Source organism: Amphiprion ocellaris, unplaced genomic scaffold (genome assembly GCF_022539595.1).
Source record: "Amphiprion ocellaris isolate individual 3 ecotype Okinawa unplaced genomic scaffold, ASM2253959v1 Aocel_unscaffolded322, whole genome shotgun sequence".
Taxonomy (NCBI): Eukaryota; Metazoa; Chordata; class Actinopteri; family Pomacentridae; genus Amphiprion; species Amphiprion ocellaris.
In genome coordinates this window covers 1-21327 of record NW_026559503.1, presented here as the reverse complement: position 1 = coordinate 21327, position 21327 = coordinate 1, and the positions used below count along the sequence as shown (strand labels likewise).

The 21327-nt window shown below is 37.8% G+C and overlaps 3 protein-coding genes across 3 annotated transcripts; 2 read left to right on the top strand and 1 right to left on the bottom strand.

Annotated features, from left to right (window-relative positions):
* Positions 1 to 27: 27 nt before the first annotated feature.
* Positions 28 to 5888, bottom strand: LOC129348517 (PRELI domain-containing protein 1, mitochondrial-like; the record flags this gene model as incomplete). The annotated part of the gene is made up of 4 exons (XM_055008872.1): positions 5720 to 5888; positions 4310 to 4516; positions 2685 to 2910; positions 28 to 163 (listed from the first exon to the last, which is right to left on the bottom strand). Coding segments are annotated over exons 2-4 (454 nt in total), but the record flags the coding sequence as incomplete, so codon positions are not given.
* Positions 5889 to 7559: 1671 nt separating this feature from the next.
* Positions 7560 to 10383, top strand: LOC129348519 (NADH dehydrogenase [ubiquinone] 1 beta subcomplex subunit 6-like). Its single transcript, XM_055008875.1, has 4 exons — positions 7560 to 7826; positions 9794 to 9886; positions 9994 to 10038; positions 10249 to 10383. The coding sequence occupies exons 1-4, from the start codon at positions 7647 to 7649 to the stop codon at positions 10312 to 10314; spliced, it is 384 nt and encodes a 127-aa protein (XP_054864850.1). The 5' UTR covers positions 7560 to 7646; the 3' UTR covers positions 10315 to 10383.
* Positions 10384 to 11807: 1424 nt separating this feature from the next.
* LOC129348518 (E3 ubiquitin-protein ligase Topors-like) lies at positions 11808 to 17590 on the top strand. The gene is made up of 2 exons (XM_055008873.1): positions 11808 to 11975; positions 14617 to 17590. Exon 2 carries the CDS (start codon positions 14620 to 14622, stop codon positions 17032 to 17034), a length of 2415 nt encoding a protein of 804 aa, XP_054864848.1. The 5' UTR covers positions 11808 to 11975; positions 14617 to 14619; the 3' UTR covers positions 17035 to 17590.
* Positions 17591 to 21327: the final 3737 nt, after the last annotated feature.

Genomic DNA, 21327 nt, shown 5'->3' with positions numbered 1-21327 from the left:
TCTATTCAGGGTAGGGAATTAAAGTACTGCAGCTAGAGGTTAAATGTACCTGAATAGGTTTGGAGAAGCCATAAATGCTTGAGGATATCCACGCCTCCCGTTTCAGTTGTGTGGTTGCTGGCTGCTCCACTGAGTCCTTGAAAACACAACGCTCTTCAACCGACTAATTGGTAGACAGAGAAAAGTGACAGAAAGTTCAGGATTTCAAGCAACTCCAGCAATGCTTGTGTCTTAATATTGAAAAATTAAGAAGAAAATTGTCACATTAGATTGAATTTGCACCCTCATGTAGAATAAAGCACTTAATACAGGCTAGCCAGGCCTTTTCCAATTATAGTTCTCCAAGAGTCTATTATTTAAGAGACTCTTGGAGAACTCTGTTCCAAATATGTTAACTTTTTGAAAAAGATGTTACAACAGCACAAATGTTCTTATCTTTGAATGAAGAAATGAGGACTTTATGGGTCCCTCCCTGCACTGTAGTAAAAATATTTCAAATGTTTCCAGCCTCTCCCACACTCATCTGGGCTATTTTCGTCAATGCTTACATCAGACTTCCACCAGTTACTTTAACGGCATTATGTTTTATATGGCGGTAGATTAAAAACATCGTAAATCAAACCAGCTGTGGTATGTAGTTGTACAGCAGTCACAATGTAAAAATACTGCATCTTAAAGTTGCATAACGTACAAGTCATGTCAAGGTTTAAGATGACACTGAATTAATTTACTACACCTGACTGTACTGCGCAGTCAAAGTATCCGCATAGCAGACAGTATTCAGCAAGGATTTGTACACAGATTTGTTAAACGTGTGGTGATTTTTGAAGTACAAAATAAGGACCTCAGTGTTAATTGGTTCCTTCAACCCTGATGTTTTGGCAACCGACAGAACTGCTGAGTGTGGCCAGAAATGCACCCTACAGCACATGCTACTACTGGAAAGGTACCGCAATACCCTGCTGTTAAAAATACTAGTATACCTGTTATGGCAACGCACACACTTTCAGATGAATGGCAGGGTTTTAAGAGAGGCTACATTTCCTACGAGTTGCTTCGATGTGCAACAACAACACAGTGTGTGTGTGTGTGTGTGTGTGTGTGTGTGTGTGTGTGTGTGTGTGTGTGTGTGTGTGTGTGTAGTGCTCTGCTTCCTCTCCCAGCAAGGACAGTAGGCGTGTCAGACGTTTTTTTTCTTTCATATGCAAACTGCAGCGGCTTTCAGGGTGACAAAATGGAAGGCATGCCTGCAAATTTGAGCACTCTTGCCGACAGCCAACGGACTGTGCTGAAAACATGCGCGCAAAGTCAAATATGACCCGAAATATGACCGCATAGAAACCACAACGAAACTTAGCAAAGCATCTTGCTGAGTAATATTGCGCCTTGTCCAGAGAACTCAAAGAGCAACAGGTTTGCGAATGCCCTCAAATAAAGACAAATGACTTTAATTTCTAATGTAACTGTTTTTGCCGTTGGAGTATGGCAAGGCAAATTATGGTAATGATCATTGTTTAATTTGACTTTATCTTTTTAGCTGACTTACTCAAGTAGGATGAGCTTAACCTTTAGATGCATGAGTGACTGGGCCCTACACCCAAAAGCAGGTCAAAAATGAGAATCAATGTGTTTTTATGCCATCTTTGTCATTTTGGTTAAGAATATCATTTGTATTATTGTTTGTATTATAGTTTTGCCCACATAAGAATGATTTCATTTGAAATTTCGTTTAAATCTGTTTATTTTTCACTTTATAACAGATTTTGAACATTTTGATAATTGAAAAAGACGAATATTACTCAGAACACCAATAGAAGAATGTCAACATCTGTTTTATGAACATTTTTCTACACTTTTCCTTTATCTGTCGCTATTCTCCATTCCTCCAAGTTTGTGCACTGCATTCTCTCTTGTATGATATTATCAGTGATAAAGAGCTTGGGGTAGTCATACAAATATTACAGTCTCTTTAAAAGTATAAAAGCTAACTTGAACATCTAAATGGAATGGTATCAAAAACATGTTTTTGAGGAATAGCTGGAATATAAAATGATAAAACCTTTTCATTGCAAAGATATTGCAAGAAAACGACCTCACCAGGTCATTTTTAACCATTTGTGCATCTAAGGGTTAACTTAGAGACGTTGCTGTTTTGATGTGGTGTCGTTCCAGTACTGACATTTCTGTAGGTATCGTACTGAAGTCAGTGTTTCGGTATCATGGAAGACTATAACTGATCGTGATGTCAAATCACAATACTTTCCCATATCATGCTAACTTTAACACAATAATACAATACAATACAATGCAATAACTTTATTAATCCCCGAAGGGAAATTCAATTGTCTGGTGTCTCATCTGTTTACTTCAGAATTAAATAGTCTAATTGCTGATGGTAAGAAAGATTTTCTGAATCTTTCTCATTTTTCTGAATCTCAAACCCTGCGTGAATTACATTTTTACTTGCAAAAACTAGAAATTCAAACAGACGTTTTAGTCACAAAAATCTATCTGAAATTTTCCTAATTTAGATGTAAAACACAAAACCACAAAGACACAGATGAAAGCTATATTCATACTATCTGAAAAAATACAACACTTGATACCAAAAGCTGCATGTTCATTACAGAGTCGCTGAAATTACAGAATGAAAGCAGCTGACCACAGAGACTGAGAGGCCTCACCATGAGTGTTGTGTGGTTGAGGTTCCAGGTGTAGGTGGTTAGGCTCCTGTTGACAGGGTCTACGATGGAGTCCTCGATGATGTACACAGAGCGAGACATGCCTCCAGGGAAGAACCGCTCCGCCCAGCGAGGCAACCGGTTGGTCTTCATAAGGAGGCGCCTGGAGAAGAGCCGATTGTCTGCAGTTACCTCCCGATACACAACGTCCTCCGTGAGAACGTGGGTGCTGGTTGACACACAAACACACAGCTGTGTCAGATAGAAGCTAACCATTAGGCATGAAGCTTTACAATGTTTCAGCATACTTTCACTTGTGCTCAAACTGTTGTCCATTAGTAGTTAGTAGCAAATATTTCCTGATATCTGGCACAACTTTTTTACACAACCAAACAGCCCTATGTTTGTGAAATCATCCATTATCTATACACCGCTTAATCCTCATCAGGGTCGCAGGGGGCTGGACACCCTGGACAGGTCACCATCCTATCACAGGGCTACACATAGAGACAAACAATCACACTCACACCTGTGGACAATTTAGTTACCAATTCACCTCAGCATGTTTTTGGACTGTGGGAGGAAGCTGGAGAACCCGGAGAAAACCCACACATGCACTAAGAAAACATGCAAACTCCATGCAGAAAGATCCCAGAAAGGTCGGGATGTGAACCGGGGATCTTCTAGGTGCAAAGCGAAAGTGCTAACCACCAAGCCACTGTGCAGCCCCTGATGCTGCTAGCTAAAGCAAAAAACAAATCAACTACCTGACCACTCAGGAAGGCTAAACTTGGTTTTACTTCTCTGGTGCATTTTCTCAGTTCCCTAGATTAACCATGACTGAGGCTCTTTTTTGCTGTCAGTCTTCAAAAGCAAAGCAGTGTACGCACAATACCTTTTATAGTAACATCCAAACTGCCTTCTAACTCGGCACACTTCTGCAGGCCTCTCAACACAATGGTACAAACACATTACATGTACTATTATTAAAAGCCAAACTTTCTTCTTTAAAGTTGAGAATTTACAGATTAAATCTTTTTTAAAACATATAATACACACTGATGCTGTATATATTAAAGTCTTATCATTATTGTGACTTATTGTCCCCAGTGCACAGTGGATATTTGACATGGACACCAAACCAAAAATACTGATCTAATAACATAAGCACTTTTTAATCACTTTCTGTGAATTATTATGAAATATCACATGTTAACAGGCTGATGCTGACCAGTACATTTTACCATTTTAGTTTAGTGTGTTAGCATGCTAACATTTGTTATTTAGCACAAAACACAAAGCACAGATGAGAGGGACGGGGACATTAATAGTTTAGCAAGTCAAGGGATCAAGAAATCTTAATTTTTAAAGTTTTGAGTGTCTGTATCAAACTTTACGACAATCCAGGTAATAGTTAAGACATTTCCATAACAGCCAAAAATGTGAGCCAGCATCGCAATTCATCTGATAGCTGTCAAAATACTGCAGCCTAAACCACAACTGTCAACCTCAAGGTGGGAATCAGGGAATCACAAAAATGTAGGACCACGAATAGCGGTACAAAAACCACCAAATGTGTTCCAAGAAGCACCTCTCATAAAAACCTGACAATAAAAGCATTTTATTACCTGAATGGGTTTGGATACCTCTGCCAGAAAGCAGCGACAACATGGTCCCATGCACTTTTAATGTCTGTGTTATTACAGAAATATTTGACCATTTTTCTCTTGCTGATGCGCTGGATGCCCTGAATCCCGAACCCTTAGGTCCCTTCTTGTGACTACATAAAACAATGAAAAGCTGGGTGCTGACTCCATCCAAAGTCTGGCGTGGTCCTGATGGAGTGGAAAGAGTTGATTGTTAAAAACCATGAAAGCACAGGGTCACATTTGATGATCACATCTGATTTCACAGTGTCACTTCTGTTAGTCCACTGTAGGAAATTCTGCTTATTATTTGACAGGATTGTTTCAATAGGATTTATGGATCAACAATCTTTTATTAGATATTTAATTTGCTGGTTAATTCAGAAACATCTGGTATGTTATCCATGAATAATCTCTTAGCTGGCTTTATAGAAACCAGTTGAGCGATGTTTTGTTTGTTAATCTTGGTTGTGTCACAACTGCATTTTCCCTTTACAGTAGATATTAGTTGTACAGTAGCATATCCGCGAATACCAAAGGCCACAATGAGCCAGGGAAGTGTGTGATGAATTTTCTAAATATAAAAAAGGGATTGAAGCAATATCCTTCTTGCCAAATTACAGTAATCGGTAAACATCTATAGCGCCATATGTAAACCATGCCATGTCTCCCTACTGTCTCCCTACTGTCAGTGGTGGGAGTGTGTGTTTGTGGGCGTGTGTGTGTCTGTGTATGTATGGGTGTGTGTGTATGTATGTGTGTGTGGACGTGTGTACGTGTGCGTGCTCCTGCAGTTGTGTGCATATATGTATATATGGAGGGAGGGAGGGAGGGACGGGTTTTCTTCTTTTTAATGTTTTTAATGTTGTAAAGCACTTTGCGTTGCATTTTTAACTGTATGAAAAGTACTATATAAATAAAGTTTGATTTGATTTGATGATAAACTCAATTGATCTATTATTCGCAAAACACCCTAAATGCATCCATACAAGTCATATTTCCCCCATTGTGTAAAAATTAAGTTGTTGTTTAGGCATTACGTACACGTCACCTTGAAATACAGCCTACACTGTGCTACAGCTGAGGTTAAAGCTTGTTGTTAGCTTCCTGAATACCGTTACTGCTACAATGTTAGCTCCCTGGGCAGCTAAGTGCTAGCTAATTAGCTTCAAGAAAACTTTAAATACTCAAATAACTCAACATATTTACATGTAACGGTTATAGTGAGACTAAGTAACAGCCGGTGTATTCATTATTTTACAGTTCAATCGTGACTAATGAACATTTGACAGGTACCTATGTTAATAAAGTTGAGCTAGTCTCAACGCCAAGCGGACATTTAACCAAAGATTCAAACGCACTCAGCTGCAATAGGAAACAAGACGAGCTTACCTGGAGTTACTGCTAATGAAATGCTAAGCTAATAAACATCCGTAGACTGTTTGCTTGCTGTGCCTCCAGCCCTAACACTTCCAAACATTAGCTAATTACATGCATTATGCTACATGTGACAGACGGGAGGAGCAGTGATGGTCGGGGTCGGACTGTTTTACAGGAACACTGCTTCCGGCTATCGTTTCAAAGTAAAGCTCTTAGTCTTCTTTTCGTTAACTGGCGGTTGACAAACCAGCTTAAAGACGCACCACCGCCACCTATCGGACTAGAATGTGAAACAGTAGATTGGCAGACAAAATGAAAAGAAAAAATATCTGCATGTAAAAATATGTAAAAATTATTTGTTATTAAAATAGTATGGAAACTAAACTGAAAACAACAACTCAATAAACCCCACAAGCAAAGAAACAAACAACAGAGATTTATATAATTATGAAAGATAATGATACAATTTATATTTTGACTGTTTTTGACAAGACAGAATTGCAGAATGGGACTTTGGCTCGAGGGTGAATACCGCCATTTTTCAACTGATGACAACAATTAATTAATTGTTTAAATAGATAATAAACAAACAAATAAATAAATGAATAACTGTGTTCAATTAAAGAGTTTAACATCACTGAAAGGTTGACTCTTCAAAAAGATCATATTATTACAATCCCCAAAGGATAAGATAAGAATACGGCTTCTAGACAAGGGTTTCTTTGTTGCTTAATGTATACCCATATCTAAGAAACTGTAATAAATCTTTCCAAACCTAAGGGTGATGGTTATTCACTGATACAGAAGAAGACTGAATAAATAAATAAATAAATAAATAAATAAATAAATAAATGTTTGTAAATATTTGTAAATACTTTTGATCATTTACAAATGATGTATACAAATATCCATTAATAAATGTTCTGTTTTATGTGTTTATTTATTTGTTCATTTATTATATAAATAATCAAACATATTTACAAATATTTGTTGGCAAAAACTTTATTTATTTATTTAGCATGTAAATGATCAAAGCTATTTAAATATTTGTAAACAAATACTCACTTATTTGTAAACAAATATTTATTTACTTGTAAACTGATATTTCTTTACTTGTAAGCAAATGTTTTTATTTTAAAACTGATATGTTTTAATTTATTTTTTGTGAACAAGATTCACTTCTCGCCCTTATCGGGCTCGCAGACACAGGAGGCCTGCAAAGTCCACTGCTGTCCATAGACGAAGGCAAACTGTCCGGCACAGACACTAGTCAGCCAAATAAAAATGAACTGCATGCATTAGAATAGCAGTGCGCGCATTTATGTAATTCTACAAAACAAAATGAAGCAATAAAACAAAACAGATTTACTTGCCTTTCTCTTTGAACTTACTTTACGTGAAAACAAGTGTTGTTTGAATGATCCTGCATCACCAAAAATCAACCTTTTTTCAATGAAGAACACATTAAATTAATCAGAAATACAGTCTAGCCATTGTTAATGTGGTAAATGACTATTCTAGCTGGAAACGACCGATTTTTAATGGAATATCTACATAGAGGTACAGAGGAACATTTCCAGCAACCATCACTCCTGTGTTCTAATGATACATTGTGTTAACTAATGGTGTTGAAAGGCTAACTGATGATTAGAAAACCCTTGTGCAATTATGTCAGCACATGAATAAAAGTGTGAGTTTTCATTGAAAACATGAAACTGTCTGGGGGATCCCAAACTTTTCAAAGGTACTGTATACCAACATCATATATCAGTATGCAACTATGGTGTCCTGTAGTGTCCACTGTCGTCCTGTAGGTGGCGCACTAGAATTAGTCCAACTGTCGCTGCCTCTTCTTCGTTGGTGCACTTGCCTGCAGAGGGAAGTGTCCTCCATGGTGTCATTGTAGGGCTTCTGAGGTTGAATATCCACAAGTAAAACGATGTCTGGGTACACGCCAGACCAGAAGCTCCGTGTCGAGCAGCTAGCGAAGCTCCGGAGGCAGTGGCTGAAGGACCAGGAGCTCAGTGCGAGGGAGCCCGTGATACAACCCAAACCTCCTGGCGCCGTCGAAAAGTTCTGGACTGGTTTTCTGGAGCCGAAGAGCCTGTGGAGGCTTTACGTGAGTCCGGCTACGCAGCTAACGCAGGCTAGCTAGCTAACAAAACAACCGCTTATTATAAAAGTATGCATGCAAAACTATTGGAGCAATTTACAAAGTGCAACTGTAGTCACTGTCCTTTTGTTTTTAGTTAATGTAACGTTATCTTGTTTACAGTTACAGTACGGAGTAGCTGTTAACTCCAACGTGAACATTATTATTATTATTATTATTATTATTACTATTATTATTATTATTATTATTATTATTATTAATAAGTAAACATTATTTACATGACAGGCTTGTGTGTCAATGTAGGGTTTATTTGGGACTAAACAGTAAGTTTTGTAAAATTCTGCCTAAATTTTGAGAATTTGTTGTTTTCAGACCTGGGAGTTGTATTTTCAGTTCCAAAGATGTCTTTCTTGTAAAGTTATTTTAATGTTTCTCCAGAAATGTAACTCCTACAGCCATTAAATTTTGTGGATGTCACAGACAGAATTGGCAAAATGACACCAGCAGAGGACAGATTTTAATTTAGTGGCCTTTGAAAATGGAAAGATGCTAAATAAAATTGATTTGGAAGCGGCTTGTAACTTTACACACGCAATGGCAATGCACACCCCTCTGCACATCACTTTTTATACTCTGAATGAGTCCACATCTGCATTTTGACATAACCATTATCTGTGCACTGCTCTGTAATAATAATAGTAATAATAACTTTATTTATGTAGCATCTTTAAGAACACAAGCTGCTTTGACAGTTAAAACATGCACCATAGACAATCACGCAAGACATCAGGAGACAAAGCAGAGCAGTCAATTAAAATAAACAGTAATAATGATAATAATAACTAGCTAGATTAGCACACATATCAAACAAGGGCACTAGGCAGTTTAAAAATTAAAGAATCAAATGGAAGGCTAAAAAAGATAAATGAAAAATAAAAATAAAAAATAGTGAATTTAAGAATTAGAGTCGACATCACACAAAAGACAATATATAAATCTATAAAAGGCAATATATAAAATAAACAGGGCATAATACAGAATAAAACACTGAAACTAATTAAAGCTAAAAATAAACTTCACATAAAAGCAAGTCTATAAAAGAAATGATTTTAAAGAAGTCACTGACTGCAAGCCTTATCTCCTCAGGCAGGTCCTTTCAAAGTGGAGGGGTTCTGATGGAGAAAGCTCAGTCACCTTTAGATGTAAGCCTTGACTTTGGAAAAACCATAGGATCCACCTGAGGATCTAAGAATGAGAGCAGGTTCATACTGGGTCAACAGATTGCTAATATAGATTGAGACCCTTTAGAAGTGATCAGTAAAGTCTTAAAATCAATTCTAAAACGAGCAGGGAGCCAGTAGAGGGAAGCCAGGATAGGTGTGATGTGATGTCTGTTAAAACTGGTAAGGTTGTGAGGGGCTGGACTATCCCAGCTGACTCAAAGTGATGGCAGGGGACCCCCTGGAGACGTCAATGGGCTTTTACAGAGCCACATAGAAAGACAGACAACCAAGCACAGTTGCATTCACACCAGTTAACCTCAGCATGGTTTTGGACTGTGGGAGGAAGCCAGAGCACCTGGTAAGAACTCGCACAGGGAGAACATCTAATCTGCACACACAAAGACCCCAGGCTGAGAGTTGAACCCAGGACCTGCTAGCTGTGAGCAACAGTGCTAACCACCGCTCACCATGTCGTCTCATTTTGACATATCAACACTGTAAAAACCTGGAACTTGGCTTGCCATACTTCCACACAGTAAATGCTAGTTGGTGAAATGTCAAGTACTGTAGTTGAAAGTATGGATACACACATATATATATATATATATATATATATATATATATATATATATATATATATATATATATATATATATATATATATATATATATATATATATATATATATGTGTGTGTGTATCCATTATGTGTGTATCTTTCTTAATACGTTATTTGTTTTTCTCCTTGCAGACCTACAAAGCGTACAAAGGAGGAGTTTTCGCATTAACGCGGCTGTTGATACCTGCTTGGATTGTTCACTACTACGTGAAATACCATGTTGCTGTAAGTTATCAGAAATGTGCAAGCAAAGAAGGCTACTTTACATTACTTAGTTCATGCAGGTGTCAACTTGACTGTATAAAAACAAAATTGTCATTGGTTCCCCACAGCAAAGACCATATGGTATTGTGGAAGTGAAACCCAAGCTGTTCCCAGTAAGTATACCTTGTTTATTAATCCATATAATCACTGTTTTTATTTTCTATACATACAGTTCTGATTAGTTTGCTTTACCTGCCATAACAAAGTCTGATCCCATGCATACGGACATTTGCCAGAGACACTCTCACATTAACCTCTTGGAGGTCTTACTGGAGAAAAGAGTATTTTCTGAATCTTTCATTTTGTCATTTTTTTGTGCCCAGGGTGACACCATTCTGGAGACAGGCGAAGTTGTTCCAGATCTCCCTGAGACCCACAGCCATCATTGAAATATTTCAATTATTTCCTCAAGTTTCTGTTGTAAAAACTGTGTATATGTCATTAAAATATTACAGTCATTTTTGTGCGTGACTCTGACTTTACCAATGATTGTTTATACTGATGTATTCCAGTTGATTTTTGGGATTTTTTTTCCTGAGCGATTGTACTAAGGGCAAAATTACATTTAAATGTTCTGTGTTGTGGTGTTCTTTGGATGTAGATTCAAAAATCCTGCAAAGTCCAGGGCACTGTCGTTTTCAATCAATAATTAAAATGGGTTTATTATCATAACATGGTCACGTGTAAAGGCTGTGATGCATTTTGGCATCAAGTCTTCACTTGTTAGCCAAGCAGATCGCAAAGGCTCTTTTCTAGTAGGAATCTTCTACGTGATGTTGTGGCCGTTAAAGAATGCAAACATTAAAAACTCCAGTAGATGGCAATGTCTTGGAACACAATAGTTTTAAATCAAACAGCATCAAAGTGAATACAATGATTAACAATGGCTACCAGAGCAAACAAATGCATTTAGATAATTAAAAAAAGACAAATATATGTTTAAAATAAAAGCAGTGACATGTTTACTTGGTAGCCTGTAATTTGTAAAATTATATTTTAGTAGTTGGATGCATGAAATTTTGAATTGCAATATTAAGGCAAAGTGTCCCGAATCTTAAAACAAAAATCCTTTAAGTGGAGAAATCCATTTGCAGTAACTGGTGAGCTGCATGTCTGTGGTCATAATTTCATGTAGACTTTGAATTTTATACCAACTGGTATACTGTAATTACTGATGATTGGCTGAATTTTCAGGGAGCAGAGATACACCAGCAAACTGTCAAACAAAAAATACTTTCTAGCACCACATATGTTTACTGTCTTAACTGACACATTTCAATTGTTAATTCATAAGACAGTAAACATTCATGGAACTAAAAGTGCTATTAGCACTAAATTTATATAGGTAACCATAGGATATGGGATTTTTTTAAAATCTGCAATTTGTGACAAAAAGTTAGTATTGTTGATGGAAAAAACTTTCTTTTCTCTAGTCATTACTAGATTATGGTGACATTTTATCCATGCATGATTCAGCAGGACTCCTAATCCCTTGGACACTATTTATCATTCTGCAATAGGATTTATTACTGGTGATAGCTATAGCACTCATCGCTGTGAACTGTATAACCCTCTGTCAACCAGTTTTAATTATTTTTATTTCTCTCCCATTACATTACTTAATTACTGTCTTTTTAAAATGAACCCTTACAACATACACTTCACAGGTGCTTGGAAAATACAGTTTTAGTCCATGTTTTTTAAAAAATCTTAAACATTCCAATTAAAGCTCAAATTAATATATAAAAGCTTTATTAATAATATATTGCTATCCAAACCTCAGTGCACAATTAGTCTGAACAAAGGTTTAAAACAAAACAAATATGGGTGTTTTTTTTTTTTTTTAAAGTGAGGCTTTTATTGTGAAGGCAGAAGTTGTTCGTTGAATTATGGAATACTGAAGACTGTACGATGTGATATCGAAGGAAGGGTCTTGTTAACTATCAATATGATGTTAACAGTCACTCACCCGTGTAGAAATGAATGAGTTTCTACAACACTGAGAGGAGTAGTCAATTGCCAGCCGCATACCTGTGTGAGGAAGTAAGAGGTAAATATTACACAACTTTTCTTTAACGTTCTAACTAGCCGCAGATCTGCTAGCCTCCCCTAGCTACACTGCGTTAGCCTACTTAGCTAGCCTGCTAACTTTAGCGAAACAAGTTAATCTGGTTTCTGGATGTTTTAGTCATTAACCACACCTACATATGTCTGACAGAGCTATTCGTATACACGCTGTGGTTGTCATATATATGTGTAACAGCGCTTACACTGGATGTATTCACTATTGTTTGCCAACACTACTCACTTCGTTGAGGGAACCATGACTGCTGTAGGCTAGCCTGCTAAGCTAGAGCCTGCTACGCTAACAAAACGAAAAACAACAGATTTAAATGCGGGGAAGGACAGAGAGGAATGTCGGTTTTGACAACACTGGGTTAACTGCGATATTTTTTTTTCCAAATTAGCAATGAATGAGAAAGACATTGATGAAGTCTAATGTCTGACGGTATAGCGCTGGTGTAAGTCCTTCATAGTTATGTATGTCCGACTGTTCTGTGTCTTTGTACTGAGGTCTTAGTGTAACATATTTTTCTCGTTATTCCAAAAAATCTAATGTTTTGATTACACGTGCTCATGTGTAACATGCACATAAGTAAATGTGGTACCGTTTGTGTTGGCATTGTCTTTGTCCTCCACATTTGGAGGGACTTAAAACAAAATAAGCTGTTACGTCCCAGTGGTATTGCAGCACCCATCTATTAGCATGATTCAGTACATCATAGTGCACTGTTTTGGTGACATTGTGTTACTGTAAAAATCCATTTCTGTGTTTGTCATTGTGATTATAGTTAAAGATGGTGTTGGACTGCATTATATGAAGATGTGTCTTACTTTTTGTAATTCCTATTTACACACTGTGGGACAGAATATTAGAAAATATTTGATTGCTCATAGACATCTGAAATATGAGAAAGTGCCCAGCAGCTGTTTTATAAGGACCAGAAATGTCAGAGACCATTGGTTCCCTTGATCCAGTCCAATTTGTAGTTTTAGCATGTTTTGATTTAAATATTTGAATCTATAAAGCAACTAGTAGCTACAACTGTCAAAAAGATGTAGTGGAGTAAAATGTACACAGGGTTTCAGCAGGGCATTGAAAAGTATCAATAGCCATTAAGTTGATTCTGCAAAAATTAAGGCCTTAAATGGCATTAAAAATTACTAAATTTGATTCTCAGTGGCATTAAAAATTCTTTCTGCAGTTTTCAGGAAAATATTTGACAATAATGATATATAATTGTAGACTGTGATTCGTCAGATATGTGCATCTGCGTAAACATGCCGAAGCATTGCGATAATTGTTCTGGCCAGTCGGGTACAATTGCCAAAAATTGCATGCTTTTAAAGTGGCCAGCAGGCTGGACCAGGAGGAGAACTGGGAAATGGGGAAATGCAAATTCCAGCAAAATGTAAAATGTAGGAACAGTTTTTATATAAAAATCATCTTTTACAAAAAAAAACCTGCTTAATTTGTGGAGTTCATAGTCATGGCATTAAAATTTTTTACAGTATAAATGTATTTAAAATGGCATTAAAAAGCATTAAATTTGACTGGCTGATTTCTGCAGAAACCCTGTGTACAGTGTTTGCCTCTAAAACACTCAAGTAGAGTATCTCATACTGGTGTTAAATACTGTTCCTGTAGATGCATTTAGTTAATTTTTACCATTGCAGCTGTGTAGTATAAAACTACTTTATCTGCAGCTCTGCAAGTTTTTTAATGCTTGGTGACCAATGTCTGTACCTACTGTAGGTGTTTTTTTTTTTTGCTACGTTTTGGACAGATCCAGGCTAGCTATTTCCCACTATGTCTATTTGCTAAGCTAAGCTAACCAGCGACTGTAGCTCTATAGTTTGTTCCTTTAATGAGGCATCTGAGCCAAACTGTAAATGATGCATAGTTTGATGTTGGCATATTTACTTCCCCTTGCCAGAGAGATGTTTCATGATTGTGTTCTCTGTCTTTATGCAAGGCCTGCATCGTATTGTTAAATGTACTGTGCACCAAGTTGCATTATGAGCACATCTGTAACACGTTTTCATTAAAAAAAGACCAACTTTCCACATGTTTCAGTCTTTCATTGCATGTGATCTTCATTATTTAGCTGTCATCCCTCAAATTCTCATGCTAGTGCTTTCATAGCGCTCTTAAAAGTCCACATAAACTTCTACTTTTTGACTTCTTCGGCGATGGTGCACCGCAGCAACCTCTGTGACTTTATTGCTAAAACATGTAATGTAATGACGTCAATCAAATTTAATATTGTAAACATTATACAAATTTTACTGTATGACACAAGACAAGGTATATAGAGTACTTTATTATTCTTTTCAATGATAAAAAATGGCGGAGAAGGTAACTAAAAGGTCAGCGCATTGTCAAACAGATAATGTTATTTAATGTGACGTCTTCAGTGATGCTTTATGTAGCATGCATAGCAGCATACAGACTTTTAAGTGGAGTTCACTCTGGTATCAAGGCACATTTATCTCTAAATATTGGATTTTTTTTTTTTAGAAATTGACAGGTTACTGCTCACTCTGTAACTGCCCTGCCGTTATTTTTTGGTAAATGTGAGAATTTCCAAAATTCAAAATCACCTTAATCTGCTTTTTCTTTTTGCCAGACCATGTCAGCAATCAAGGTTGCCCTGCAACAGAGCCAGAAGAGTGGCAGAAGCAAAACCTCCAAAACAATGTCTGCAGAGGTGTCACCAGACTCCAAATGTCCCATCTGTTTGGACATATTTAACAACATGTCTTACCTGGATCTCTGCCTGCACAAGTTCTGTTTCCGCTGTATTCATGAGTGGTCCAAGAACAAAGCTGAATGTCCACTGTGCAAGCAGCCATTTAATTCAATCTATCACAGTATAAAATCGGAGCAAGACTTTAAGAAATATGACCTGCGGCCACTGGAAACTGCTTCTTTTGGTACTTTTCAGGGAGTGCGGTTTAGATACCGCACAACTCTTACTGGTGTCCAACGACAGCCGAGGCGAAGGACCTCTCCACCTCCAGACAACGGAGTACTTTTCGAAGCCTCAACAAATCAACCCCAACAGCAGTGCAACCGTTACATCCAACACGTGATGACGAGGTTGGCCGCCAGGAGAAGAGCTGCAAGTGAAGGCAGGACAGTGAACAGTGTACGGGAGCAAGAGATGGTAAACTTCAGGAGGGAACTGTACCGACGGGGATTTAGGGTCCGAAATGTTCGAGATGGTGGTCGCTCTCGAGACATCTCAGCTGAGTTCTACAGAAGAAATCCTGCCTGTCTACATAGACTGATCCCTTGGTTAAAAAGAGAACTCACTGTGCTGTACGGGGCCCATGGCTCTTTGGTCAACATAGTTCAGCACATCATCATGTCACGTATTACACGTTATGACATGGAGGATGGAGCTATTCAAGAGGAGCTCAGGCCATTTCTGCAGGGTCGCACAGAGCACTTTCTGCATGAGTTCACCAGTTTTGCAAAGTCCCCCTTTAATATGGAGGCCTACGACCAGCATGCTGTTTATGACTTCCCAGCTCCTTCTTCAAATGAAGACAGCAGCACCAACTCATCTGTCATTGCTATCTCAGAGGATGAGGAAAATGCTACAGAGTTGGACCATCCAGGAGCCTCAACATCTACTCTGAGCAACTCGATGTGGGATGATGAGACGCCTGGGCCATCATATTCTACGACAGCAGAACAGGCCAGAGCAGAACGACTGTCAGTCCCGGACTCTGATTCTGACACCAGTTTAGAGGAAGAGCCACATGAGTTTGGCGCTTCTCCACAGCAAATGAGTCCTCATAACCAAACAGACTTGTCTCAGGGTGAATGTAACAACGAAGAATGTCTTTCCTCTGACAGCGACGACTGTGTCATTGTAGGGTTCGTTAAACCAACAGCAGAGAGGACTCCTGAGCTGGTTCATCTGTCCTCTGACTCTGATGAATCTGCCAGCGAAGATACTAAAGAAGTGCCTCTTCTGCCTCAGCATATCCGCTTCACCAGTCTGAGTCCTGCAGCTTCACAGAACAGCGATGCCAGTGGTGTTGGGCGATCGGAAAATCAAATGGATTCTAAAGAAAGATGCAGCTCATCGACATCTAGCAGATGCAAGACATCCAGCAGATGCAAGACATCCAGCAAGTCAAACAGAAAAGACACAGAAAGAAGATTTGACAGTAAAGAGAGATCTCGGGAGAGGCACCGGTCAAAGGACAGAGACCACAGGAGAAGGAGGAGGTCAAGAAGTGGAGAGCGCCGGCACTGCAGAAGCCCAGTGGTCTCCCACAGCAGTGTGAGCGCTCATTCCAATGACCGAGGCTGGGGCAGAGACTACTCAAAATGTGACAGTCGTTACAAAAGGAGGGACAGTGATCACACTTATCAGTATAGTCATTATGGCCAAGAGAGAAATGATAGTGGGATGCATTTAACACAGAGACAGTCCTACTTTTACACTAGCCACAAGTCCTCAGAATTGCGCTCTCGCTCCAGGAGCCACAGCAGAGACTCGCAGAGACAGGATAGGAGGCATTCTCGATCTAGGACTTATTCCAGCAGTTGCTCTCCTTCGGTAAAAAGAAAATCTCACCATGACAAGCCTGGCGGGAAGAGGAAATACAAAACGAGGCATTTGGACGAACCGTCCAGTAGCACACTTTCTAACTTGCACACCGAAGGCGACTCGACGAAACACAAGAAAAAAAGCAAAGAGAAGAGTCGCAAGAAATCCAAAGAGAGATCGAGAAAGACCAGCCGGAGTCTCAGCGTGGAGCTCATCAGTGACGACAAAGCGTATGAGCGAAGCAGGCGTCACCATAAGAAAAAGAAGAAACACAAGAAGAAAAGCAGAAGGCACAAGAGCAGTGAACCCACAGAGAAGCGCTTACCCGCGGTCATCACCATCGATAGTGACAGTGACTCCTGTGCTAATGATAGCATCACCCAGGCCAGTAGCGCTAATAAGGAGAACCCCACTGAGAATACCACAGATGATCCAGTCGACCCCACACCTGCAGACTCACTGTCGTATTCGTGCTGATGGATTTACCCTCAGCTGCTAAAACCTGCCACCAGTATTTTAGTATATTAAATTCACCAGCCCTCGGTGATGGTGGACACACGTGCACTTAAATGCCACCAAAAATGTTTTCTACAGAGACATTTCATTGGACTTTGGCTCACATTACAAGTACGGATATCTGTACTGAACTGGAGCGAGGTCATCACCAGATAAATGACGTAAAACAATGCTATTTTATGTGCAAACGTGCCACTCTGAACAAATCAGAAAGAAGTAATAATATTGTTTTTTTTTTTTTTTATTGGAGTCGCACGTTTTTCAAGAATTAGCTCTCATTCTGGAAATTCATTTTATTCTATGTTGTATTTTACGTCTAAGGTGCTCTCAGGGATCATACTGATTAAATTTTTTTTGTTGTCATAAGTCAGCTATATTCTTGAGACAAAACTATTTCTACCTGCTGCTCATGGAGGTGTGCTTATTATCTGCAGCTGGTGTTTGGATTTCAGAATGGGCTCTTTTCTATTGAATTTTATTTAAGAATAAATTGCAATGCATAACTGTGTGCACTCTATTTATGCATTTTTTTGTCATTATTTAAGGTATGAGGGCTGGAATTTTGTTACATAACAGTGTAAACATATTTTATATTCATTGTTGTTACATAGTAATGGAAAATTTGCCAATTATAACTTAAATAATTGAACAGATCATGAGGAAAAGTCCCATTTTTACGCTAAAAACCTAGGTAGATACAATTATATTCTGATAACGGGAGACCAAAATATCAAGTGACTGATGTGCCATGGCAGAAAGTTTTAAAATGCTGCCTAAGAAATGAAAAAAGAAAAGGAATTACGACTTTAATTTTATCGTCTTATATTACAGCTTCATACACAAACAGGATAAAGCCAAGATATGAAAGGAGGAAGAGAGTTTAAGACAAGGCAAGTATAGAGTGAAACTAAACTTACATGCAAAAACAGGTGTAGGTATCATAAAGTATTAAAACACAAGAGGTTAAGACATAAAATGAAACATAATTCAATATAACTGTATAAACGCATATAAAAAAATGATGAAATAAGACAGTGATCACTTTAATGAAAGATTGTCCTGTCTTTGTCTATTTTTTTTAATGTTTATCTGGATCAAACTGTCATGATGTGTAATTGCACATCATTTTATATTATGACAGCAAAGACATGCCTTTATGAAGCTTTAATATTCCTAGTAACAAAATAATTTATGATTATAAGCAAAACTGTAATAGTGATTGTGACATTTAGGATGTGTATTTGGCATAATTATCCTTGACACTAACATAATTTACAGGTGCATTTTTTAGGTATATAAAATTAAAAAAAACATCTATTTTGCAATTATATGAATTATATTGTTAAAAATATTACTTTCATGATTGAAATCAATCATTTGGATGCATGCAGTCACAATGTCGGGGCTGCAATCATTTTTAACCAACTTGAATTGCTCATTTAAAGCTATTTGAACTTGAGAAAACAATTTGATTGGTTCCAATCTATAGCACAGGGCAGGTAAAGTCATGCGGAAACATAGGAACAATTTTAAAAAATGATCACTTTTTTTGCTCAATTATTATCCTTAAAGTTCAGTGTGAAATTTTCAGTGTTAACTGCGGAGTGGACTTTAGCACCAACGGATTCATGGAAAGTTTAAGTTAAATTAAAGCTGCAAGCAGCGTTGGACGGGTCCTCGCATTCGTGCTAAACTTTTGTAGATGTGTCTATGCTATTGTTTGTTTGTGAAGGTTAGCAAGATTAAATAAAAAATTGAATGCCAAAACATTAAAACAGCTGTTTTAAGAAAATTCCAGTTTGATAAATCAGTATTGCTTTGGTGTAATTCAGTCACCCGAATTATGAACCATAAAGGAGTTTGTGTTAAAACATGTTAAATCCCATTAAACACAAATACATTATTATGGAATATAGAATTGTTTGGTTCAGACATTTGACTCTTTTCCTACCAGTGTCTTAACAGACAAAATGAGAAGTTATGATGCAATCACATAAGTCACAAAATAGTTTATTAGTCAGCAGCAAAATCAAAACTATTTACAATGTGCAAAGTACAAACTGTGGTGGGCTTCTGCTACAGTGGAGGGCTAAAAGTAAAACTATATACAAGTACAGGTGCTGGTCATATAATTCGAATATCATGAAAAAAGTTGTTCAATCTTCTGTTTGAGCTTTATCATGTTTAGAAAGCAGATCAGATAATTACAGTTTGTTAGTGCTGAATACATTTATAAACCACAGTAAAAATCCGTTTTATTGTTTAGAAACAACAAGACTGTTGGCACAAAAGAAAAACAAACGGGTGTGTCTTTGGCTTCGGTGCAGCTCGTTTTGGATCAACTGTGAGTATTAGTGTGTTTTTTTTTTTTCTTCTTCTGGTATTTCAGGTATACCGCAGAGTAGTAATAAAACTGGGCCTGGATTGGAGCCATCAGCTGGTGCCATGCTGGTGAGAGAAACGCTTTCATCAATGTTGGGGCTCTTCATACTGATTTGGAGCCCATCAGTCAGGGTGACTCCAGCTGCAGCCAGTAGACTTATGGTGCACAACATGGGGGCAGATAATAATGACTGATTGCATTAGGAGGAGTGTGTGTGAGTGTGTGTGTTCTTGTGCACTGCCATAAAATCTTCCCCTTCGCGTGCCAGCCATGGGAAACCAAATCAGTGGCTGTTATTCAAGAAGAACATCGCCCTGCCTTTACGGTTTTTCAGATGTCAGTATGAAGTGTGTATATGATGCCTTTCTATAATTAGAAACAGCAGAGGGTGCTGTGTGCAGAGGTGTGTTGCTCTGCAGTTCCCAGTTGTCTTTGACTGAAAATTAAGTAAATATAGAAAATGATTGACCGTGTGAGGCCAAGAAGGTTTCAATAAATTTCCTCCATCCCCTGGGCACAACAGATTTTATGAACATGTTAAATATTAGGTTTTTATATGTGTGTGAGTTGTCATCATAGTTTTAGCATAGTTTTTTCTATGTGCTTGTTTAGTTTTGTCACCTGTGTCAAAGGTGCTAAACAAATAAGTTGAATGGCTAAAGTGAATAATTGACTAAGTTGTGATTGTTACAATAGAAGTTTTTTCATTGTAATGTAAGGCTTTATAACATTGTTAAGGTTGGTGTTAAAATCTAGAAAGAAGAAGAAGAAGATTAAAGAAAGAAAGTACCTAAAAAATAAGCAATGAAATAAAAGGGAAAAAGTTAAAACAATCAAAGTTTTATAAATTATGGGAAAAAAAAGATGTAAGAAATTCAAGAAGTTTATTTAATAACTAAAGATGTAACTTTGTAAATAAGTGTTGTAGTCTATTTCACTTATTTGATCGATAGGTGTAGTGAGAGACAGGCAGATAAGGGGTAGAAATAAGAATGAGGGCAACTCATACAGCACGGGGTTGCTAGCGGGAATCGAACCCGGGCCTCAGCGTTGGGGACCTAGTACATGCGTGAGTGGCTTAATCCGTAGAGCTATATGGACACACATGTTATGTGCTTTTAAACATGTATTCATCCAATAGAAAGTCTAGGGGTAGGGTTAGGGTTACAGAGGAAGGTCCTGACAGTAGCAATGTACCAAAAACATGGGTATTAAATTTTACATATTTCCATAATTTAATATTAAGTCAAACTAGCCAAAAAAGTCTTAAAATGAATGTGGGGTTTTCCCGGTGGATTTTGGCCGTGCTATATAGACCGGCCAAAATCCAACGGGAAAACCGGGGATTAATTTCTCTTAATATTCGGCTGCTTCGTTTGGACATTAAAAATAAAATTGTATACATATTTTTTAACCCTATTTTTGTTATACAACTGTAAGGACCTTGCTCTGTAACCCTAACCCTACCCTAGACATTCTATTGCATTTATACATGTTTTAAAGCACATCACATGTGTGCTCATGTAGCTCTACGGGTTAAGCCACTCACGCATTTGTACTAGGTCCCCAACGCTGAGGCCTGGGTTCGACTCCCGCTTGCAAACTCCATGCTGTATGAGCTGGCCTACCTCTTATTTCTAACCCCGTGTCTGGCTGTCTCTCACTACACCTTCCAAAGAAAAAGTGAAAGACACTAGTACACTTATTTCAATAGTTAAATATTTCTTCACAAATAAACACTAAAGACAATAACACTTTTACTAGGAATTAAACACAATTTCCTATGAAAAACTTTAAATATACAATTACACATTAAAATTTACTACAAGTTTCTTAAAATTACAAACTACAACAGTTTATTACAAACATTT

What these genes read in the sequence shown, in the direction of transcription:
- LOC129348519 (XM_055008875.1), top strand. Translation starts at nt 7,647, where the DNA reads ATGTCTGGGTACACGCCAGACCAGAAGCTCCGTGTCGAGCAGCTAGCG. An exon ending in AGAGCCTGTGGAGGCTTTAC is followed by an intron (nt 7,827 to 9,793) that starts GTGAGTCCGGCT and finishes TTCTCCTTGCAG; the next exon opens with ACCTACAAAGCGTACAAAGG. An exon ending in TGAAACCCAAGCTGTTCCCA is followed by an intron (nt 10,039 to 10,248) that starts GTAAGTATACCT and finishes TTTTGTGCCCAG; the next exon opens with GGTGACACCATTCTGGAGAC.
- LOC129348518 (XM_055008873.1), top strand. Translation starts at nt 14,620, where the DNA reads ATGTCAGCAATCAAGGTTGCCCTGCAACAGAGCCAGAAGAGTGGCAGA.